Source organism: Pantherophis guttatus, chromosome 2, assembly GCF_059756535.1.
Source record: "Pantherophis guttatus breed Tessera chromosome 2, ASM5975653v1, whole genome shotgun sequence".
Taxonomy (NCBI): domain Eukaryota; kingdom Metazoa; phylum Chordata; class Lepidosauria; order Squamata; family Colubridae; genus Pantherophis; species Pantherophis guttatus.
Genome location: NC_142064.1, coordinates 62,935,136 through 62,959,374, shown reverse-complemented (window position 1 = coordinate 62,959,374; position 24,239 = coordinate 62,935,136). Strand labels below are relative to the sequence as shown.

The window sequence follows — 24,239 nt, the reverse complement described above, 5'->3', positions numbered from 1 at the left end:
GTGGATTCAGCAGAGCCAACTATTTTGATAACCAATGGTGGGTGAAATGAAAAGATTCCACAAGCATTTCCAGTACTGTGTATATATTGATGTACATTCATCAGGGTACATTTCATCCTACATCTCTTCCCCACATGAATTTTAATTTACAGATTAAAGGAAGAAAATCCAAACCTGCTACCCATGTGTGTGGCCTAATTGACAAAAACCATCCTCAGCCTCTTTCCCAAAAAGGAGGAAAGATTTTCACCATGGCAAGGGAAGAAAGCAGCCCTTAAAAAAAGAGACATCTGGCTATATATCTTCAGATCAGAAATGCTATCTTGCAAAAAGCATTTATCTCTTTAGAAGAAAACTATTGCTTAATGGCCCTGAAAGTACAGAAATAGTTTATGCCATGATATATTTCACAGAGATAGAAAGAGAGAATAAATAAAGATCCACTGCAAACAAAAGGAAGTAAACCCAATCCTAGTTAACTGCTAAAATCTTAGTTGACTAGATATACTGGCATGGACATTTTTTTTTTTAATGTCAAGAGCCATCTTCCCACAATAGAAATCTTGTGAGTTTTATTGCATCTCTAGGGTATGTGTGGCCAAAATAAGTATATGGAACTACATCTCCAAGCAGATGGAACAATGCTCTCTAGCTTTAAAAAAAAAAAACTTTCCCTTACATTTTATAGCAAACCATAAGGGATAAATTGCTTTTGCCTGAGATTTAAATTGCTAGCATGAAAAAAATGTATTTGAAATTAGACAGAGGTGTAGGGTACTGGTTGTCTATGCACGACATAAACCCCTTAATGAAAAATACTGTTATTTTCATAATACAACTTACAGAAAAGAAAAAGCTACAAAGAAGTTTCAGCTTCATGTGCTATTCTCTATACTCACTCCATGATACCTTTCTCAGCTTACTAGGAGTGCTGAACTTACAATAATAAACATTTCATTAAGTTCTGAATTGGTGGCAGGCACTACTTTGCTTGTTAGATATATACCCTGCCTTTCATTCAGGCAGGTCAAGGCAGGGTATGCATTACTCCCTTCCTCACCCACATTTGGGTGAGAGAAGGATGACCAGCCCAAAGTCACCACAACTATCAGCACACTACACTGGCTTCGTTTATGTTCACATGCCACCAAGTCAGTATTTATTATTCTTAGCAGCCACATAGACAGGACAGGATGTTCTGTTCTCACCTTGTCCTTTAATGTCCCAATGTTGCTCCGATTACCAACCTCATCCAGCCCTATGTTGCTCCGATAATCAAGCCCGTCTTTGCTGCTTTTCCTTTTTCTTCCACATTTCCCAGTGTTATAGATGTTTTGAAGAGTCTGGGTCTTTGCATATGTTACAATTTGAGTCTGTTATTTGTGTCTCTATTGAAAACTCTTGATTTCTTTATCATCCATTTGTTTGTAATAATGTGGAATATGAATTTAGACATATTATTAAGTTGGGTTCTGAGTACAATTCAAGGTACTGGTTGTCACATATTAAACTTTTCATGGCCCAGGGCCTGGATATCTGCATGATCACCTGTCTCCAACAGTATTTGCCCATTAGGTACATTTGGGTAGTGTGGCTATACTACTCAATTAAAAGCTGTGAGCTTGTAGTACTAAGGATATGGGCCTTCTCTGTCATTGCCCTGCCCTCTTGAGCAGCATCTCTCCAGAGATAGCTATACCCCTCTCCTGGTTTCTGGAAGGTCCTTAAGACCTTGCACTGTTCCCAGAATTGGGGTTAGTGTGTCTCTGGAGATCCTGGATTACTTTTTATAGTTATATGGCTTTTTAGTTTGGGTTATGTTTTTAATTGTTTTAATTGTATAGTCTAATGCAGGGGTCACCAACCTTTTGGACCTCAGGGACCACTAAATTCATAATTTTAAATCCTGCGGACCACTAATATGATCTGCCTAATGACTGGCTGGGTGGGTGCAACTAGGTGGTCATGTGACTGGGTGCGCGTGGCCAACTCAATGTCACTCACGGTGAGACACAGCCTCTATTCATCCCTCCCCTCCCAGCCACTCCTCGCCTGCCTGGGTTCCTTAGGGCTCCAATGGAAGCAGTTGTTGGAACTAAGCAGCCACCATGAGAAAGAGTTGGCAAAATAGCTGGCTCAGTTCAAATTGGATCTGACTGAGAAGTAAGCTCAGCAGAAGCACCTCATGAGGACTACAAACATAGGCTTTCCAAGCAGAGGGAAAACCTGCAGGGCAAGGCCAGGTATAGGCGCCTGGAGGCTCAGCGGACTGAGATGGTCATGATACAGCCCGACTGGAACAAGGCCCTCTGGCTCTTTGCCACCAGCGGCACTTCCCACTTCCCCAAAGCCCCACACCAGGAGGCTGAAGCAGACTGCAAGTCAGAATTTCACCCCCCCTCCTACCCACACAAAAAAAACCCTAAGGGGGAAACTCTGCTGCAACACAAATGTCAATTACACGTATCCAGCCCAGGGGCCGTAGTTTGAAGACTCCTGATTTAGCGCAATATAAAAAATGCAAATAATTTTTCTGCGGACCACCAAAATTTTCTCGTGGACCACTGGTCTAATACAGAGGTGTCAAACTCACATCGTCATGTTGTTGTCATGTGACGTATCACAACTTTTTCCCCCTTTGCTAAATAGGGAGTGGGCATGGCCAGCTTGTGATGTATCCGGCCCGGGAGCCGCGAGTTTTGATACCCCTGGTCTAATGTATGCCATCCATAGTCTTTTGGAGTGATTAGCCATAATAAATTTATAACATCTTTACCATCACTAGCATCAAGTCACAGGTAAGTTATACGACAATTTATAGAGAAATATTTTGGAAAAATATGGTTTTGTCACATTGTCGATCTGTCACATTAGGTAATAAGCTGAGAATATTCTTGCTCAGTAGAAATAAATGTAATGGACCAATATTATGCCCTTTGTTCATAATCAAGAAAGTTGAATCCCATCATTATAAAACAAAAGGAAATAAAATTGTGTTGCTTTGTTGGCTAGCCCCCAAATCACAAAAGCAGATGTTGTGGTGAAAAGACAATAGGTAACGTGCCTGGTAGCTTATTATTTGTACATAAAGATTACTATGTAAATTGTGCATAAGTGATACCGAAGAGGGTTATAAATCATTTGCCTAGTTAAGATAATGGAATCTTTACTTCAGTAGATTATGTCACGAAATATAAAAGCTTTCAGCTAGATTGAATGCTGTGTAATTAATAATAGTCATTGTAAGGTTTCAAGCAGTTCTAGAACAGTTGGGAGTAGAAATTGCTACATAATGTTAACCAAATTCTTCTCCCTGGAAAATGCATGCCTGAATCTTATTTTAGTCACTGGGCAGAACAATCATATAATTGCCCCAGAAATCTGTAGGCTGTAGTTCGAACTTAAAATAAGATGATTCTGTATATATTTTATTGTTCAATATAATACAAAGATTCTCCATTTTTTAAAACCAAAGAACTGTGAGTTACTGTGGTGAAGAAAATAATACTATCTTTTATGCAATTATTAAAGATAGAGATTAAATAGAAGTAGCTTAGTCTCATTGATTCATGTTTAGGTAACCGGAATGAAATACTGTAGTTCAATGAACCATAGATTCTCCTTTTCTTTTTCCAAGAGTTTACAGCCTCATTTTGCTGAAGTTAATGCGTTCTGATATGGACTTCACAGTATTGTTTCATGGCTTGGGAATTACCTAAGAATGTGGCCTTATTTTTTGTCGTAGAAATTTATTTATTTATTAGTTTGTTGAATTATGTAGCCACCCTTTTTACAAGCAATTCTTGTTTGCAAATGAAATGCAATCATTAACTTCTATGAAAGAAAATAAATCATGTTCCAAATTCCTTGCTCTTGTGATCCCAGGGAGTGGTGGAATCAGTGTAGAATTTAGCTCTTAATTTAAGTGTCTTGGTTAATTTGGCACATAAACCTCAGTGATAGCTACTGAAAAATATGTTACCCAATAATTCTATCTCAGATGCAGTTGCTTCATCCTGGTAGTGTTTCTTAACCTCAGCAACTTTAAGTTGTGTAGACTTCAATTCCCAGAATTCCCTGGTGGCTGGGGAATTCTGGGACGTGAACTCCACACTTCTTAAAGTTATCAAGGGCTGAGAAATACTGTAATAGAATATGATGGGGTACTGGACAAATTTAAGAGAAGCTGCTAAAAGGAATAATTTTATGTAATATTTCCCATACTGTATTGAATATATTTAATACAGTAAATGCAAATGATTGTCATTATACTGACACTAATATTTTAAATGTAATATTAGGTATTTTTATCCTGCCTTTATTATTTTTATAAATAACTCAAGGCAGCGAACATACTTAATACTCCTTTCTCTTCCTATTTTCCCACAACAACTCTGTGAGGTGGATTGAGCTGGGAGTGACTGGCCCAATTCATCCAGCTGACATTCATGCCTTAGGTGGGACTGGAACTTAAAAGTCTCCTGGTTTCTAGGCTGGTGTCCTAAACTGTATAACTTTAATCACATTTAACTATTGTTTTATGATATTAATATTATATCTCTTAGCTGCTTTGGACATCAATAATATCAAAATATATTACCTGTTCCAACAATCTCCTTGTCAGTTCTTTTTTGCCAAGTCTAGCTGCACTTAGAAGTTAGAAAGGCCGAACAAAAACCCTATGAGGAAAAAATGCATTCTATTGCTGTCTCCAACCTCTTTCGGAGAAAGACTAACGTGTGATTTGGCAATTCTGCAGGAGTTCACATTAGGTTCTTGGCAGGTCTTATGAGCCTATGGGATATATCTTATAACAATAGCAGCAACAGCATTTTTTTTTTTAAATCCAGAAAATTACGCATGGAAAACGGCTGATTCTATCAGGCTATTGAAGATATCACAAGGAATACAATAAAGGAACACGGAGTAATTACTAAGGAATGAAAAAGGCAATTTGCTATATAGTACTTGTTTACCCTTGCCAATCTTTCTGGTTATTGAGATACCACTCTGCAATCAAGCAAGATAAACTCTTTGACTTTTCCATAATCCAAGCTATAGCTCTTCAACATATTATTTACTGTAACTTTATGCAGCAAAATGTAACAAAAAGATGTCAGATTGTATCCTCATGAAACTTTGAGGGCACCAGTAGATCAGAAGATCAACCAGGTAAAATGAGACAATCTGGTAATTAAAATCATAGAGATCCCAAAACAGGAACACCCAGAATATTTAATACATCTGGCTCTTTACACATGTAGAGGTATGCCACAAATTAAGCCTATCAACATGCAACTCATACTGAACTGATTTTCTACAGCAATGGCACAATTCTAGCACTAGTCATGTCTTATTTCCCATATTTCTTGATTGGCAAAATTAGAATTTCCTCCTGTCAAAAAAGAAAATGTTGCAGAATATTTGTGAAAGGCCATGGATTAGGGCAAAGTCGATCGCATCATATGATGTATGTGATACATCATGTTTTTTGCCTTTGCAGAGCCAGGGTGGGTGTAGCCTAGGCGTGACGCATCCGGCCCGCGGACCGCCAGTTTGACATCCCTGGATTAAGGGATTGGGATCAGATAAAGGGTTATTTGAATCAAGTTTATGTCTGTTTAAATCTAATACAGGAATGCTTTCCATGTGACGCAAATAAATGTCGATAATATTCTTGAACTTTAGAGTGGAAGCTATCAACGTCCGACCCTTGTTCTGGAATTACTGGCTGTTACTGCATGCAGTTGCAAAGTTTTTATTATTGCTATTGCAACTAGCTATGTCTCTCTTTAGTATACATCACGATCTTTCAAACAAAAAAGGCTCAATTAATTACCAAAGCATTAGTAGTTCAGCTCAAATTTCTTATTTTGGCCATAAGTTGCCTATAAATCTTTACTGACTGAAAGAAACTTCAATATGGTAAAAATGGAACTAAGCTTCAGAAATGATAGTACAACAGCAACAGGAAAACCAAACAATTGGAACTTTCAAAAGAATTTATTGGCTTGTCAAATTTATACAGCTCCCCATCTCACACCAGGTGACTCTGGATGGCACGCAATACTCAATAAAACCAGTTAAAAACTATGAACATAAACAAAGAAAAAATCACAAGAGGAAAGATATATATAGATCAGAGGTAGGCAACATATAGATAATAGATAATACAGCCAGCATGCAGGTTTCCTATTACCAGGAGGTCCCAAAACTTGCTGAAAAAGCTAAAGTTTATTTATTTATTGGTTCGATTTATATGCCGCCCTTCTCCGGAGACTCAGGGCGGCTTACAATGCGTTAAGCAATAGCCTTCATACAAGTATAGCAGGTATACTTGTATATACCTGCTTATTGGGCTTTCGGCTCCCCCAAGCGGTGTTCTTTTTTATACAAAGTCAGCTTATTGCCCCCACAATCCGGGTCCTCATTTTACCTACCTCGAAAGGATGGAAGACTGAGTCAACCTTTAGCCTGGTGAGATTTGAACTTGCAGTAATTGCAGGCAGCTGGTGCTACTTAACAGCACTTTAGTCTGCTGCGCCACCAAGGCGCAATCCCTCAGATACCTGGCCCCATGCTATGTAGGCAGTGGTGGAATTCAAATTTTTTTACTACCAGTTCTGTGAGTGTGGCTTGGTGGGCATGGCAGGGGAAGGATACTGCAAAATCATCATTCCCACCCCACTCCAGGGGAAGGATACTGCAAAATCTCCATTCCCACCCCACTCTGGGGCCAGCCAGAGGTGGTATTTACCAGTTCTCCGAACTACTCAAAATTTCCACTACCGGTTCTCCAGAACCTGTCAGAACCTGCTGAATAGCACCCCTGTATATAAGGCTTTAAAGGTCAAAACCAACAACTTTAACTGGACTTGGAAGCAAGCCGACAACCAATGAAGGACTGTTCAATGTATTGTCCTTTTAGAAGCCCATATTACCACATTTTGCACCAGCTTTCAGGTATTTTTTCAAGGCATAATATTTATTTGTTTGCTTGCTTGTTTGTTTTTGTGTGGCTGTCCATCGCACCAAGTGACTATGGGTGGCGAATAAAATTAAAAAAATAAATAAAAAACAATTGATACAAAACTTAAAATACATAGGATCTGGGATAAATCACTCATTCTAATTACTAAATTAACCATAAAACGAGTTCTTGCACCCACTCAGGAATCCAGGACTAGGCAGAGCCAGAGGTTGTTTTTTTTAAGGATTTACGACAGTGGGGGTTTCAAAATTTGTTCTGTGGGTGTGGCTTGGTGGGTGTGGCGTGGCTTAGTGGGCGTGGCAGGGGAAGGATACTGTAAAATCTCCATTCCCTCCCCACTCTAGGGGAAGGTTACTGCAAAATCCCCATTTCCTCCCAATCAGCTGGGACTTGGGAGGCAGAGAATAGATGGGGGCGGAGCCAGTCAGAATTTTTTACTACCAGTTCTCGGAACTACTCAAAATTTCCGCTACTGGTTTTCCAAAACTGGTCAGAACCTGCTGAAACCCACCTCTGATTTACAAAAAAGCAGCAGGCCTGGGGTCATCCTATTCTCTGGAGGGATAATGTTTCACCTTTATATATTTTATAATTATATAATTATATAATTCCCACTAAAAATAAAATAATGAAATGAAATGAAGTAATAAAATAAAATATTACATATAAAATGCAATAGCCAACATGGCTAACAGCTGATATTCTAGATGGTTCTCTATATAGAAAATCATTGGGGAAACATTCAGTTAATCACCTAAGAAAAGCAAAACACTCAAATGAAGAAGCCAGATAATGCAATAAAGCTGAATGTGCTTTCAGAATATTTACTTGGCCGTCTAATTAGCTTGTATTCAAATAATAGTACAATTCTGTGCAATGCTACTGTACACTCATTGCTTAAGACAGAGCAACCTGACCGCTGTCCTTCACACTTTGGTGACTTCCAAATTATACAATTGTAAATATATTCTATCTAAACTGCCTTCGAAGATTGTTTGAAAGTTCAACTATGGAAGAATGCAGCAACTTGCATATTTATGAGGCTGACTGATCTTCATGTATATTTACAGTGAAAAATCTGTAGTGACTGCCAATTCATCTGAACCCCATTCACCTGAACCCTGAACTCCTAATATTGAGATTGATAGGCTTAAATCCAGACTATTTAACAGATCTCTCTTCTCTTGTATTCTCCTTTCCTTCGTCTTCCAAACATGTTCTGGTTTCATCCCACAAGTGGTTAAGTTAATCTTGACTAGGATTGCCTGTAACAATTTCAATGTTGTGAATACTTTGGTTAAGATATAGCTAGATTATTTTTTCTGACTAAACAACAACAAAATATTTTTTGTTTTTAAAACAAAAACAAATGGGCAAACACACTGTGATAGCACTAGCACTTAGACTTATATGCCACTTTACAGTACTTTACAACCCTCTCTAAGCGGTTTACAGAGTCAGCATATTGCCCCCAACAATCTAGGTCCTCATTTTACCCACCTCGGAAGGATGGAAGGCTGAGTCAACCTTGAGCCTGGTGAGATTTGAACTGCCAAATTGCAGGCAGCTGGCAGTCAGCAGAAGTAGCCTGCAGTACTGCACTCTAACCACTGTGCCACTGTGGCTCATGATGATAATATGAGTACCCTGAATAGTTCAGGCACTTTAATTTAGGGCAAAATATATATTTTATTTTGCAAGGTGATATAATCATTAAACAGAAAGCATCTGACTTGGAGCATTTGGTCTTGTGAACCATTTGGAAGAACTCAAATATGTTTGGACTTACTTAAAATTATCTGATGACGCAATAAGAGCAGCAAAATGCATACATTTTGCTGCTTTTATCGCCACTAGGTAAGTCCTAATATGGGATCTAACCAGTGTCCGGTCTGATTCAGAAAGACTAGCTCTCCAACTACTCTCTAGGCGTCTTTTCCGGCGCTTCATCTCCCTCAGCTCCTCGGTAAACCAAGGAGCCAGGCGAGATCCGCGCCGGGTCAGAGGCCGCAAAGGCACGACTCGATCCAGGGCCCCAGCGGCCGCCCTATCCCAGGCGGCCACTAGGTCTCCAGTCGAGGCGTGAGCCAGAACCTCAGGAATTGGCCCAAGCTCCGTCTGGAACCTATCGGGTTCCATCAGGCGCCTGGGGCGGTACCATCTTATCGGTTCCGCCTCCCTGCAGCGGGGTGTCGCGGTACGAAGGTCAAGGCGAAGGAGAGAGTGATCCGACCATGACAAGGGCTCGATGACTGCATCCCCTATCTCAAGATCACTCAACCACTGTCCAGAGACAAAAAGCAAGTCCAGTGTGTTTCCCCCAGTGTGCGTAGGGCCATGAATTAGTTGGGTCAGATCCATGGCCGTCATGGAAGCCATGAACTCCCGAGCCACCTCAGACGTCTCACCCACGGACGGCAGGTTGAAATCCCCCATGACCATAAGTCTGGGGGTATCAACCGCCACCGCAGCAATAACGTTGAGTAGCTCAGGCAGGGTTGCTGCCACGCGGCAGGGAGCCAGGTACGTGATCAGCAAACCCATCTGAACCCCATGGCCCCATTTCACAAGGAGGGACTCACAACCAGCTGTCTGAGGTACAGTGGTCTCCCTGGGCCTAAGGCCTTCTCTAATAATAACCGCTACTCCCCCGCCCCTCCCTTGTGACCTCGGCTGATGGAATGCACGGAAGCCTGGTGGGCACATTTCTACCAGAGGGACCCCTCCCTCCGGGCCCAACCAGGTCTCCGTAATACCCGCCAGGTCCGCTCCCCCCTCCTGAACAAGATCACAGATGAGGGGGGCTTTATTTACTACGGACCTGGCGTTGCACAACATCAGACGAAGGCCCGGGCCGTGAGGATCTGTGCAACCTGGCAAACGGGTAGAGCCTTGGGGGCCGGAGCACCCTACCGCTTGGAGACAGCGGGTGCGTGCTCCCTTAACATGATATGGCCCCCTGCTCCCGCCATATCTACCCCTCCCACTCACAGTACTGATGGTAAAAACACAGTCCGAACAAGCTCGACCCCCTCCATTGCCCCCGGGTCCCCCACCCGCCCCGCCGCGCGTCGTGGCCGGGCCCGACCCTCCCCTTGGTGGGTTATCCCCCAAACCCACACCCCTAATTCCAATACCACCCCCTCCCCCCTCCCCAAACCCCTTAAAAGGTTAGACATAGACAATTTTAAAAAACCCCGCAACCCCCTCTTTGTGACATGCCACCTCTCGGGGTTCCAAAGCCCGTCATCGAGGTAGGCCCTCGATAGAGTGGAGGGCCAAGCCTGCGAGAGGGGGGAGTCTCGCAGACCAAGAAGCTCCGCTGCTGAGTACAGTTTGGTCATAGTGGCTCGCCATGACCATATCCTAAGGGTCCTAAAAGGACAGGGAAGAAGGTAGGGAAGTGGGGAATCTCACACATAATTCACAGGACCAAGTCCACTGTCCCCTCACAACAGAGGACACAGTCACAATCCACCACGACCACAATCCAAGGGGGAAAATCGATCCAACCACCCTCTCACGGTGATTAGGTCAGCTGGTCCGCCCCCATTTGTGGTGAAGTGGCAGCAATAGAGTCAGTACATCCAGTGTCCAGGGATCAGGTCCAAAAAACCGCCCTCTCACGGCAGTTGGTCCGATGGTCGGGTCCCCACCGCTGGTAAAGTGCTTATGTGTGAATACATCCCGATTCAGCCCTCAGGAGGCCCCAACACCAGGCCACCCTCTCACGGTGGCCAGCTGGTGCCCAGCCCCCTTAGCCGAAGGGATGCAGCTATGAACCGACCTCCAATTTTCCATAACCCTGTCCACAGTCAGGGGGTTCAGCTGGTAGTGAGAACATAGCGGAAGTGAGTCCCACAGGCTAAAGTTGGTCCCAGTGGGCCCGGTCTTAAAAGGGAGCGCTGGGGAGAAACAAATGAGGCGGAAGTGGGGCAGTTGTTTCAAGTCCCCAACCCCCCGCACAACCACAGTTTGAGGCCGCCTAAGGCCTGGGAAAAAAAAGTCAGACCAGGTCCTTTTCGCCCCAGCCATGGTTGCAGGTCTCCCGGTCTTATTTAATTCTCGTTGGTTCGTTGCCCCCCCAACTCCTAAACTCCGACTCCAGCTCCAATGGGGGGGGTCGCAAACGCCCTCCGACCGCCGGCTGCCTCCACCGCCATCGCCATCGCTGCTGCGTCATCGTCGCCAGACTAAAAAGTCTGGCGGCGTCCCAGAGATCTTCGGGGGGGCCCGGCACGTCTTGTAACTCTTCGGGCAACCCCCCCCGGGCTTAAAAACCCACTGCGCAGCGGCGCCCCAGCGCCTGGACGGCCTCCGGCCTCGGAAAACGCCGCCGACGCCCAGCTGATCGGCCCGGCATCGGCTCCCGACATCACGCCGTCCTCTCTGCTCTGCTCAGCCACGGAGGAGAAAAAACCCTCTCCGTGCTGGCAGAGAGCTCCCCCGGCCAGTCCTGGGGGTCATAGCTCCTCCAAACGACCCCAAACGACCCAAAAGGTAGGTCGGCGCCCCATCCTCAAATCGCAGTCCCAGCGGGCGCCGCCATCTTGGGCATGCGCATTTTCAGGATGATTGGAGGGAAGAGCCGAGGACTTTGTTCAGTATCTGTATGACAAAATCACTCAGATTCGGGAAGGTCTGGACTCTGACTGGGTAGATCCAGCGAGAGTGACGGAGGCAGGTCTTGAGACTGTTATCTGGGATGAGTTTGATCCTGTGACCCCAGATGACGTGGACAGGATTCTGGGTAGATTGAACGCGACCACATGTTTGTTGGACCCGTGTCCCTCCTGGTTAGTGCTGGCTTCCCGGGAGGTGACGCGAGGCTGGCTCCAGGGGATTATAAATGCTTCATTGGGTGAGGGTGTCTTCCCCGCCGCCCTTAAGGAGGCGGTGGTGAGGCCCCTCCTCAAGAAGCCTTCCCTGGACCCGGCAATATTGGCTAATTATCGTCCAGTCTCCAACCTTCGTTTTGTGGCGAAGGTTGTTGAGAGTGTGGTTGCGGGACAGCTTCCCCAGTACCTGGATGAAGCGTCGTATCTGGATCCGTTCCAGTCGGGTTTCAGGCCTGGATACAGCACGGAAACGGCATTGGTCGCGTTGGTTGATGATCTCTGGAGGGCTCGGGACAGGGGCTGTTCCTCTGTCCTGGTCCTGTTAGATCTCTCAGCGGCTTTTGATACCATCGACCATGGTATCATGCTGCACCGGTTGGAAGAGTTGGGGGTGGGAGGCACCATACTAAGGTGGTTCTCCTCCTTTCTCTCCGACCGGTCACAGTCTGTGTTGACAGGGGGGCAGAGGTCGACCCCGAGGCCCCTCATATGTGGGGTGCCGCAGGGATCGATCCTCTCGCCCCTTTTGTTCAACATTTATGTAAAGCCGCTGGGCGAGATCATCCGTGGTTTTGGGGTGAAGCACCATCAGTACGCGGATGACACCCAGCTGTACATCTCCACCCCGGACCACCCCAACGATGCCCTTGAAGTGATGTCCCAGTGCCTGGAGGCCGTACGGATCTGGATGGGGAGGAACAGGCTCAGGCTCAACCCATCCAAGACCGAGTGGCTGTGGTTTCCGACGTCCCGATATAGTCAGCTAATGCCATCGCTGACTATTGGGGGCGAATCATTGGCCCCCACGGATAGGGCTCGCAACTTGGGTGTCCTCCTGGATTCACGGCTGTCGTTAGAAGAGCATGTGACGGCCGTGTCCGGGAGGATTTTTCATCAGGTTCGCCTGATCCGCCAGTTGCGTCCCTATCTAGATCGGGACTCCTTACACACAGTCACTCATGCCCTCATTACTTCTCGTCTGGATTACTGCAACGCTCTCTACATGGGGCTCCCCTTGAGGTGCACTCGGAGGCTCCAACTGGCGCAGAGTGCGGCCGCGCGGGTGGTGATGGGAGCGACATGGAGTTCCCATGTGACACCTCTCCTGCGCGAGCTGCACTGGCTCCCGGTGGTCTTCCGAGTGCGCTTCAAGGTTCTGGTTATCACCTTCAAAGCGCTCCATGGCTTAGGACCTGGTTATTTACGGGACCGCCTGCTACCACCAATAGCCTCCCACCGGCCAGTACGCTCCCATAGAGAGGGGCTCCTCCGGGTGCCGTCGGCCAAACAATGTCGGCTCTCGGCCCCTAGGGGGAGAGCCTTCTCTGTGGGGGCACCTACGATTTGGAATGAGCTCCCCCCGGAGATACGTAGGATCCCGGATCTGCGCACCTTCCGCCGCGCGCTTAAGACCTTTCTATTTTATCAAGCTGGCCTGGCCTAAATCTTCCCCCTTTTTAAATGTGGAAATTTTAAATTTTTAAATTTTAAATTCGTCTTTTTATAGGGGTATGGATAAGGCATTTTAAATTGGGGAGCCATTTTAGATTTAATTCTGTTTTAAACGTATTTTAATTGTTTATATTGTATGTTTTTAACTTTGGCTGTTCACCGCCCCGAGTCCTTCGGGAGAGGGGGCGGTATAAAAATCTAATAAATAAATAAATAAATAAAAAAGTTGCAGAAATAGATACACATGCAGTTATTTACAACACAAGCACAGAAGCGTATTTGCTTCAGCATTCACCACTTTATAAGCATGCAAAAAGTTCTATATCATGTCTGCTAAAGTTCAGTATAAGGTTGATGGATTCATATTTTTATTTAGAACAAAATATGATTTATTTGCTTGTGCTTTATTATGATGTGTGAACCATGTTTGTGATTTATTCAACATTAGAGTTAAGCAAACCATAATCTATTAGGTCTAAATCTTTTGCCAATGACAGGTCTTTTTTTCCATATTAACTTCACTTTCCTGAATTAATCTATACACCGGAATTCTATAAAGGGAAAGAGGGTTAAAATTAGAGGCAACTAAATGTTCTATTCCATAGTTCAATGATTTGTTAAAACCAAAAGATGGCAGAACATTTTAAAGATATTTCTTCTACAGACCCTGATCCAGTGTATCTATTTCTCCTTACCCAAGCAAACAGTAACATGGAGGACTATTGAGAGGGAATATTCATAAAAGGCATATGCAAAACCAAGAAGATATAATTTTTGGATTGTTCCTTGCCCTTGAAGATTAGCCTTTTATTAAGTCAAAGGTTCACGTAACAGTTACCCATTGCTCATTGCTTGGGGTTGTTTTGTAGATACCTCTGGGTCATGAGTTCCTTTCGAGGTATGTACAGTCTGCAAAGCAATATCAAATGGGAAACAAAAAAAAAACTTTTAAGCTTGCTGCAACTGTTGGAAATGCATTTAGTAATATTGGACAATAGTCATCCATATGCACAAGCATATGGAATACTAAGGAAGAAAAAGCTCACATTGACACTTTTAAATTTTAGTACTACAATGCAAAATACAATAAATATTGCAATATTGCTGTATAATTAGGGATATATTTAGATCCTTCAGTCTAGTTTCCCTTCCCCAGTCTTGAGTCATATTAAAAGTTGCAGCGTATTATATAAGCCAGCTGGAAGAGCAGGCTACATGTAAATCTAGGCAGTTCTCTTGGTTTTGTTTTGGCAATTTAAATTTCTTTTCTGTCAATATGAGAGGTTCAGTAGGCTGCATTTGTTTTGCTCAAATTTTTACATCATTTACTTTGATTGAAAACTAATTAAGAATATCGTTTTCTTTCATTAACTTTTAAAATGTTATGGTCATTTGAGAAATGGCTCAATTCAAACTTAGTATCTTAAAAATATCAAACTTTTTTTAGTTACATCAAGATGCATAAACAGATGCACATCCCAAACTTGAGAATACTTATATTTGCATTTCCATGGATGGGAGTTTTACCACACAAATGAGATTTGTAAACCGCAACAAAAACCATTCCAGTAATTTTCTGATCTTCAGAATAATTTTCAAAATGGTTTATTATTTGTTTTCAGAATAATGTATCATAAAAGTATAAGATAACAATACCATATATAACTTTAGGAAAAAAAGAGAACTCATTAAAAGCAGCAAACTAGAACCAGCATCAGAAAAAATATTTACCTATCAGACATAAAATTTACTGGACAAAGCAGTGGATATATAAGAAAAAGTCCAAGAGGAGGCTGGAAAGGTTAAGAAATTAGCAATAGGCTTATTTCTTTCAAGGATTCCCAAAACCGAAAATTTCATCTATTGTTGGAAGTGACCATCTCTGATTAGGTATGACAATAGTGTGGCATGCAAGAATTTTGTGCAAGAGCTTTTGTGGAATAGATGAGGTGGAATTTTTCCTTCAAGTGCTGTGATTCCAAGTCATGGCTCCCAACAATTAGAACCAAGTTCAGAAATGAGCCAATGAATTTTGGTATATGATTATATTGGCATTCAATTTGATCATAACACGCAATTTCAGTCTGGTTTCAGACAACTTAATATATAATAAAACAATAGTAGCATGGAAATGACATCCTTGAAAAAATGTACAGGCACTATAATGCTGTATTTTCATATTGAAACATATATAATTTCATTAGTGATGCCCCCAAGATTAGCTCTTTGGTTAAAAATGAAAATGTGAGGATTAAGTCCTATAAAATAATTCCCATATTAGTAATTCCCATATCATTTCACTGCTACAGAAGAGAGCAATTGTGAGACAATCACTCTTGATTAAGGAAGTCTATGGAGATTCTCAGTCAACCAGGTCACGGTTATCCCAAAAGTGGTGAGACAAACTGGACTTGGTTTTTTTCTTGAAGACATTTTGCTTCTGATCTTCATCTCTGAAGAAGCTTCTTGGATGGGAAGCGAAATGTCTTCAAGGAAAAAACAAAGTTCAGTTGCCTTTTGATAAGGAAGCTCTTATCGAAAAAGCTTTTGATAAAAAAGCTCTTAATAAGGAAGTTTCTCTTTGGCAAAGCAAACCTTGCTTGGTAGAAAGCCAAGGCAAAGGCCAACTTTTGGATAAGGAGCTACAATCATGGCCCAGAAGAGTTTCACACCTGTTGTCTGCTATACCTGCGGATGCTACAACTCACTTTTCTCTGTGTGTGAGATCTTACAACCCCGTTTGGTAAATATTCGGAACCGGGAACCTTCCAAATGCGTTTAAGATCCGGTCCCACGATGCCCAACTAGCTTCAGGTCTGGCGGTTTTGCATTGCCGGAACCCAACTGGAGGGCACCAGTTAGAGAAGGGTGGGAAGTACTTACATACTGGCCATTAACCTTCTGCAAAAGCCCCCCTCCCCACACCGAATGGGTGAACCCGCGTTCTTCTATCCGGGCGCTAACCTGGCGCGAGGGAGGTCCCGATCCCTTCCGAGCCGCGCCAAGGCGGCCGGCGATACCCGAAGGTAAGCAGCCTGGCTATACACCTGCACGCCTTTGTCGGCCCGTGCGTGAGTGCGTGCGTGCGCACGAGCCGCATCCTCCCTCCCCCTTGCTCACCGCTGGCGTGGGCTGGTCGGGAGAGGAGAGGGAGGGGTGTAAAAGCGCCGCGGCTTTCCCATTGGCCGCTTGCCGGAGTGCCTTTCCCTAGCTCGGCTCCGAAGAGCGTGCGAACGATTAGAAAGGGAGGCTGTCGCCGGAAAAAGGGAGCGCGAGCTCGAGCGAGAGGGTGAGTGAGCGAGCTGGAGGGGCGGGTTTTTTCCTCCCCGGTCTCTCGCCGCCCCAGCCAGAAGGAAGCTCCCTGCGCCAAGGAGAGGTTCCCGGCGCGCCTCCCCTCCTCCCCCTGCGGCGGCGGCGACTCCGCCAGACGAGTCGGGGGGCTTCCGTCCTTTCCTCGCCGGGCTGCTTCCCTCTTTCGCCAGCGTGGGGGCGGAGAGTGGAGACAAGGCCTTCCAGGAGAGCAGGAGCCAAAGAGGAAAAGCGCAAGGCTCTTTGCGCTCCTCCAAGCAGGGCGAAGGGGAATGCCCGCGCCTGGCTAGCTGGATTTCATCGACAGTAAAATGGGCGGATTTTAGGCGGCAGCGGCTCCTCCCGGTTGCACGTCCTAGTTGACCGGGTAACCGGGGTGGGGGGGGTGGAATTGCTGAGGAATGTGGCGTCCGTGCGGCTCCAGGCTCCTGGCTCAGGTGAAATGGAGGCTTTGGGGGCTCCTGCTTGCGGTGCGGGGAAGAAGGTGAGATGCGCGCGAGGAAGCGGCGCGCGGAGTTTAGGAGGCGCCTTTCTTTCCCTCGCTCCCTCCCCAGCGAGGCGTTGTTCTGACGGGTTGTGGGGGGGGGGAGGCGGAAAGGGGGTGACTTCTTTTTCCCTGGCTGTTGTCTCCATTTCGCAGCTCGAGGCAAGGGGGAGAAGAGGCTCTCGCTCGTGCAAGGCGCGGGCAAGGGAGAGGAGGACCCCGGCGGCTTCCATTTCTTGGCAGCTCAAGCCCGGCGATTTTTTAGAGAGCGAAGTTAACCAGCCGGCGGTCACCCGGGACCGCTCTGCTTTCCCAATCCTGCTTGCTTTCAGAAGCACTGCCGGCGTGGTGTATGGTGGACTGTGTGCAGGGAGGAAACAGTGACATAACCGCACCCTTCCTGCAAACATGGGCATTTTAACTCGCCCCTTGCTTTTTTTTTTTTTTTTCCTGTCTCTTTTCTCCAGAGCTTAGCGCCATGCATGAAGTCCTGGAAGATCCTACCAAGGTGGAGGTGATGAGTTGAAAGGCAGAGGCAGTGGAAGCTGGTTGTGGGCTTTCCCTTCCCAGCTATCATGACTGTCTTCCGGCAAGAAAACCTGGAGGATCACTACGAGGTTGGAGAGGAACTTGGAAGGTAGAGTACCTGTTGGGAGGAAAGTACATGGACTGGGTGGCCTTGATTGATTTTTTTTTAAAAAAAATTGTCCCTAGGGGACAATAGAAACCACAGAGCAAGTGTTTTGGGTTGGAAGAAGACTGAAGGTTATGGTGACCACAACAGGACATGGGAACCAATCCCTGGCATGTGCACAACCCAGTAAACTGGGAACCAGCTAAGTGCCTTTTAGTCTTCTGTGGAATGTGAAATCAGGCTGCTTGATAGATTGCTGTTTCTGTCTGGCATGTGAACCCAGAAATGTGGGTTAATTGACTAAACTCCAGTTCAGTTGACCAAGATAATAAATATATTGTAGGAACAAAGTCACAGGATTGAACTGTAAATGTGTTTACCATTCATGCATTCCAATGAGCTGCTTAAATGCTGCAGATGAAGAGATATGGTATCTTTTAGCAGCCGCATGCCTTTTAAGGGGGGATCATTAGACCACCAATAAAATGTATTATGTTGTGGCAAGGAACTGAGCATTGATACTGGTGTTATGTAGGCAGTTTTCCTGAGGAAAAATTCAATATTCTGATGAAATTACCTCAAAGAAGATTCCAAGCAACCTGCTTCGTTGAAAAATACTGGATTGAAGAATATTAAAATTGTCACCTCTATGTTTGTTTTATGCTGATAGTAACTGATTATAAGAACAGTTTGCTTGATCCCATAGCAGTGAATTGTTAGTGGATGTGGTAGAACACAATTTGGTATTAATCTATTCAGCTGCATCTTAAGCCTTAATATGGATTCTGAATCCGAATAATTTTTTAATGTTATCCATTTTGTTGACACTTGATAATTCTTGAACTATCAGAGTGCCCTTATTCATTTCAGTCAAATGTCATATCAAGTAAGTTATCATTATACAGTGTAGTTTTAACACATAAAGCTTGTTAGTTAAACATTATAGCATGCTGCATGTGTACCCAATAGCTTTGTGATAGGAAAAACAAAACTTGACTGCTGATTATATTTCCATTTTATTTTTAAATCTCTGAGTTGAATTGCTAAACTGCATTTGTTTTAAAGTGTACAGTATTACGTTCTGGTTGTCAAGAGAAAGTTTAGATTGAAAGTTTGCTCTGATTTCCAAGCCATAATGAAAATAGTGTGAAGGTTGGCAAGATTATTGAGAACCAGTTTAGCAATTTGGATGTCATGCAGATCAATGCAAAAACTTGTGTGGAAACAATAATGATGTAAACAGAACAAATATACCAACTTGCAGAAAGACATCTAGCCGTTGAACTAATGAGCTATGTAAACTTGGAGATGAGTTCAAATCAATCCCTATGTTTGGACTTTTTTGAGGATGTGTTTAAATTATGGTCCTCTTGAATTTATTTTTGAATTACATACAATTAAGAGAACCAATTTAGTGTGGTGGTTAAAGATACCAAGCTAGAAACCAGTCTCTTTCTGTCAGCCTTAGGAAGAATGCCATAGCAAACCACTTCTGAAAATGTTGTAAGAAAACTGCAAGGACTTGCCCAGGCAATTACCAGGAGTCATCACTTACTTGAGGGCATGAGTTTATTTTTTTTCCCTTTTTCATGTGCAATTATAATACAAAGAAAAGACACTTTTTTACTTTTAATTATCAGCACTGAAATTATTTTTGAAATAGGCAATAGTTTTACTGTATGTATTGGGAACTGACTGTACACTGATTATCCTATAGCTACAGGGAAAAACCCAGGCCTCCTTCAAATTAATAAGAAAACAGCATCTAGATGATTAACTTGAATTCTGACATCATTCAAATTAATTCCACAGAAAATTATAGCCTATTGTGAAAGTAAAAATAAATCTCATTTTATTCATCGTTATTTTATATGCAATATGTAGCTAATTATAATCTACAAGATAATTGTAGGACTGTTTTAAGCACTGAGCACTGTTTTAAGAATTTCAAATTGTTGCCAGGAGTCTAATGTTAATTTAGAATACTAATGGGAATGAATTGTAACAGCGTTAAATGTATACAGAATTAATGTAAGGAAAGGATTCAAAATTCAGAAGGTATTAAATAGGAGATTCTTGGGTTCTAAATACCAGGATAAAAAAAGTTAATTTGCAAAAAATAATAGTTTAGATTTCCTTTTCTTAACTGCTGCAAAATTTGTAGCAAGCTATATCTTTTTGTTGTTCAAAATTAACTGTGCCGATTTGCTGTAAACATGCCAAAACTGCAAAACGTATGTTATTTTAAAAGATAATATATGATTACAAACAGAGTACATTTTATTTCATAAATTGAAATTTGTCTGTTAATCTCTGTGGGACATTTTAAAAAGTTGTCTGAAAACTCTTAACTTGCTTTTATACTGACTTGCATCACCAATCATTTTACTTCAGTATAATTTTATGCCTGTAAATGGTGATAATGAATGTGTAGTTTACATTCTGTAACAGTGATTTGAACCCACAGCCATATGAGCAAAACAATTAGTACTCCCTTGCTTGTAACTTAAACAGCAGTTATAAGCAACCAACACATTGTACAATTTCATAAGACCAAAACAGATTTTGGTTCCATTTAAGGGGAAATTATTATGAAATACATGTATGCCTTCACTGCTGCATTTTGTCCTTTGTGGTTATGAACAGTGTGACTGTGCATTTTAAATACTGTATTCTTTGGTTTCTTTGATATGCTATACTGTTTCAGGTACTCTATATGTAGTTGCCAGAGTGCTACATTCTTGTAATACTTTTTTTAAAATTATCCTTGATCAAAACAGTCCAAGAATTTGTTCCCATGACATTGGCTTAACATTAAAGGCAGTATTATATTGACCTTGAAACTTTAAGATTAACCTGAAGTGAAATAGTTTAAATGACTTGTATCTCAAATACCTTGTACTGGTAATATTTGGTTAACAACAGAAATTGGGACCAGGAATTCTATCGCTAAATGACATAGTCGTAAAGTGTATCACATGACCATGCCAACTTACAGTAGCCGCTCCATTTGCCATTGTTAAGAGACTCCAGTGTGGTTGTTAAGTGTGACATCGTGTGATTGTCATTTGCGATCTCCTGCTAAATGCCTCATCACGATCACAAAATTGCAGGGGTGTTGCAAGGACACAATTTTGGGGACCATCTGTAAGTCTCTTTTTTCAGTTCTGTCATAACTTTGAATGGCCACTGAACAAAGAATTGGGTTCGGTATGCGTGAAATACTCATATAGAGTTTTCGGGTTTTTTTTTAATTTTAGGTATTTATTTATTTATTTATTTATTTATTTATTTATTTATTTATTTATTTATTTATTAAATTTTTATACCGCCCGAAGAACTCAGGGCGGTGAACAGCCAGGATTAAAATACATACAATACGAAAATTAAAATAATTTAAAAATAATTAAATCAAATTTGGCTTCCCCAATTTAAAACCCCTTACCCATAAAATTAACCAATTAAAATTTTAAGCCAGCCCGGATTGCTGAAATAAGAAAGTCTTCAGAGCCCGATGGAAAGCACGGAGGTCTGGGATCAGTCGTATCCCTGGGGGTAGCTCGTTCCAGAGGGCGGGTGCCCCCACAGAGAAAGCTCTCCCCCTGGGGGTCACCAGTCAACATTGCTTGACCGACGGCACCCTGAGGAGACCCTCTGTGGGAGCGTATTGGCCGATGGGAGGTTATCGGTGGCAGAAGGTGGTCTCGTAGATACCCAGGCCCTAAACCATGGAGCGCTTTAAAGATGAGAACCAATACCTTAAACCGCACCCGGAAGCCAGTGCAGCTCGTGCAGGAGAAGTGTTACATGGGAGTGCCATGTCGCCCCCAGAATCACCCGCGCGGCTGCATTCTGGACCAGTTGGAGCCTCCGGGTGTTCCTCAAGGGGAGCCCCATGTAGAGAGCATTACAGTAGTCCATGTGGGAAGTAACGAGGGCATGAGTGACCATGCATAAGTAGTCCTAATCCAGAAAGGGGCGCAACTGGCGTATCAGGCGAACCTGATAAAAAGCCCCCATGGCCACGGCCATCATATGCTCTTCTAAAGACAGCCATGCATCCAGGAGGACGCCCAAGTTACGAGCCCTCTCCGTGGGGGTCAATGACTCACCCCCAATAGCCAGCGATGGCACCAACTGGCTATATCAGGACGCCAGCAACCACAGCCACTTGGTCTTGGAGGTTGAGTCGGAGCCTGTTCCTCCCCATGCAGATCCACACGGCCTTCAGGCACCGGGACATCACTTCAAGGGCATCATTGGGGTGGTCTGGGGTGGAGATGTACAGCTGAGTATCATCAGCGTACAGATGGCACTGCACTCCCAAAACCACGGATGATCTCACCCAGCAGCTTCACATAAATGTTGAACAGGAGAGCCGAGACGACCGACCCTTGCGGCACCCCACAAACTAGGTGCCTTTAATCCAAACAAGGATTAAAAGCATAGTACAGCCTCAGTTATGTCAGAATCAGAATAGAGCTGGAAGGGACCTTGGAGGTCTTCTAGTCCAGCCCCCTGTTCAAGCAGGAGATCCTATACCATTTCAGATAAGTGACTGTCCAGTCTCTTCTTAAAAACCTTCAGTGATGAAGCACCCATAACTTCTGCTACACTGGTTAAGTGTCCTCGCTGTTAGGAAGTTTCTCCTTAATTGCAGATTGCTTTTCTCCTTGATTAGTTTCCATCCATTGTTTCTTGTCCTGCCCTCTAATGCTTTGGAAAATAAATTGACCCTCTCCTCTTTGTGACAGCCTCTCAAATACTGGAATACTGCTATCATGTCCCCCATAGTCTTTCTTTTCTCTAGGCTAGCCAAATCCAAATCCTACAACCATTCTTCATATGTTTTAGTCTCCAGGCCTTTAATTGTCTTAGTTGCTCTTCTTTTCACTTTTTCCAAAAAGTGAAAGTCAACATCTTTTTTGTAATGTGGTGACCAAAACTGGAAGCATTATTTCAGGTGTGATCTTACTAAGGCTTTATAAAGCGCTACTAATACTTTAGTAGATTTTGATTCTATGCCTCTGTTTATACAACCAAGGATTGTATTAGCTTTTTTGGCTACTGCTGCACACTGCTGACTCATGTTTAAGTGATCATGCACTAGGTTTCCAAGGTCCCTCATAGAGGGTGGATAAAAATTGATAATTTTTTAAAAAAAATAAAAAAAAATCAGATTTTTAAAAATTTAAATCGGATTTTTTTATTATCAAATTTATTTTAATAAAATGCTTTTGGAGTAAAAATCTATCTAAAAATAGTTTTCTATTTAAGATACATTAATAATTTAGTTTATTCAGCATGAAATGGAACTTAGTTATGTAGCATTTTCATCTTGTTTGCTAATAATAATATTAAAGATTCTAACTACCAGCAAGAATGAGTCCTTACATTTAAAGAGCACCTGTCATTCCAGATCCATCATGGCAGCACCTGTTAGCAGGTATCCACTCACCTGCTGCCTGCCACGTCCCTCACCTTGTTGCGTCACTTAAAGTGAATGGGACTGTTGGTGAGTCAACAGCAGGTCAGAGGAGCAGCTGCAGGACAGAGAGGACAGTTGCTCTTTAAAAATTATGATTTAAATTGAGTTGATTTAAATCAAGCCTTTTTACTAGTGATTTAAATCATGATTTCAATTGTCTTGATTTAAATCAAATCCACCCTGCCCTCACAGTTACTGTTTTTGAGCCAAGTTTCATCTAATCTGTACTTGTACCTTTGGTTTTTCCTGCCCAGGTGTAAAATCTTGCTTTTCTCCACATTAAATACCATTTTGTTGGATAGAGCCCATTGTTCAAGTCTGTCAAGATTGTTTTGGATCGTGAACTTGTCTTCTGGGGTGTTGGCTATTCCTGCCAGCTTAGTGTCATCTGCAAATTTGATGAGTTTCCCTTCTATTCCCTCATGTAAGTCATTTATGAAGATATTGAGAGTACCGGGCCTAAGACAGAACTTTATGTTACTGTGTTAGGCCCGGTACTTGCTTACTTCTCTTCATTTAGATGTAGTCAGTGATGAAATCCTCCGAGGTCTGCTACTGGTTTGCTGTGGGCATGCATGCTCTGTGTGTGCCAAACCGCGCACTTTGCGTGCATGTGCACCGCAGGCGCTACTGTACAGCGCTGGAAAAGAAGGCTTAAGCCTTTTCTAAGGTAACTAGAACAGTGAGGGGGGAACAGCTGTGTCGCGTGATTTAGATACACTAGAAAGCAGGATTTCCTGCTTTCTAGCGAATATAAATCACGCGGCACAGCTGATTGTCGTTAATACCAATTCGTCTGAACCTGTAGCATTTTTTTTACTACCGGTTCGTCTGAACTGGTCCGAACCGGTAGCATTTCATCCCTGGATATAGTACCATTAAGGACTATTCATTGAGTACAGTTTGTCAGCAAGTTACAAATCCATCTCGTAGTGATGCTGTCTATCCTGCATTTTTCTAGTTTACCAAGAAGTACCGGTAGGTTGTGGTCTACTTTGTCAAATGCCTTGTTGAAGTTTAAATATACTATGTCCATAGCATTT

At 43.2% G+C, this 24,239-nt stretch overlaps 1 protein-coding gene and 1 long non-coding RNA gene across 5 annotated transcripts in view; one reads left to right on the top strand and one right to left on the bottom strand.

The window, feature by feature from the left end:
* The window catches only part of LOC148115134 (uncharacterized), a 71,027-nt gene extending 54,606 nt beyond the window's left edge, over positions 1-16,421 (bottom strand). Inside the window, exon 1 of the long non-coding RNA XR_015732737.1 lies at positions 16,246-16,421. This is a non-coding gene — a long non-coding RNA (uncharacterized LOC148115134). The remainder of the gene's footprint in view (positions 1-16,245) is intronic.
* A 31-nt stretch (positions 16,422-16,452) lies between these two features.
* DAPK1 (death associated protein kinase 1) overlaps positions 16,453-24,239 on the top strand; it is a 73,649-nt gene continuing 65,862 nt past the window's right edge. For 2 of the 4 annotated variants that reach the window (XM_087888255.1, XM_034410107.3), the window contains exons 1-2: positions 16,943-17,074; positions 17,542-17,711. Coding sequence is in view for 2 of the 4 variants with exons in the window: in XM_034410107.3 (XP_034265998.1) it covers positions 17,650-17,711 (62 nt within the window). In the remaining 2 variants the exon portion in view is untranslated. Of the gene's footprint in view, positions 16,571-16,942; positions 17,075-17,541; positions 17,712-24,239 lie in introns of those variants that run through there. The other 2 variants (XM_034410106.3, XM_087888256.1) reach the window with 2 other exon arrangements.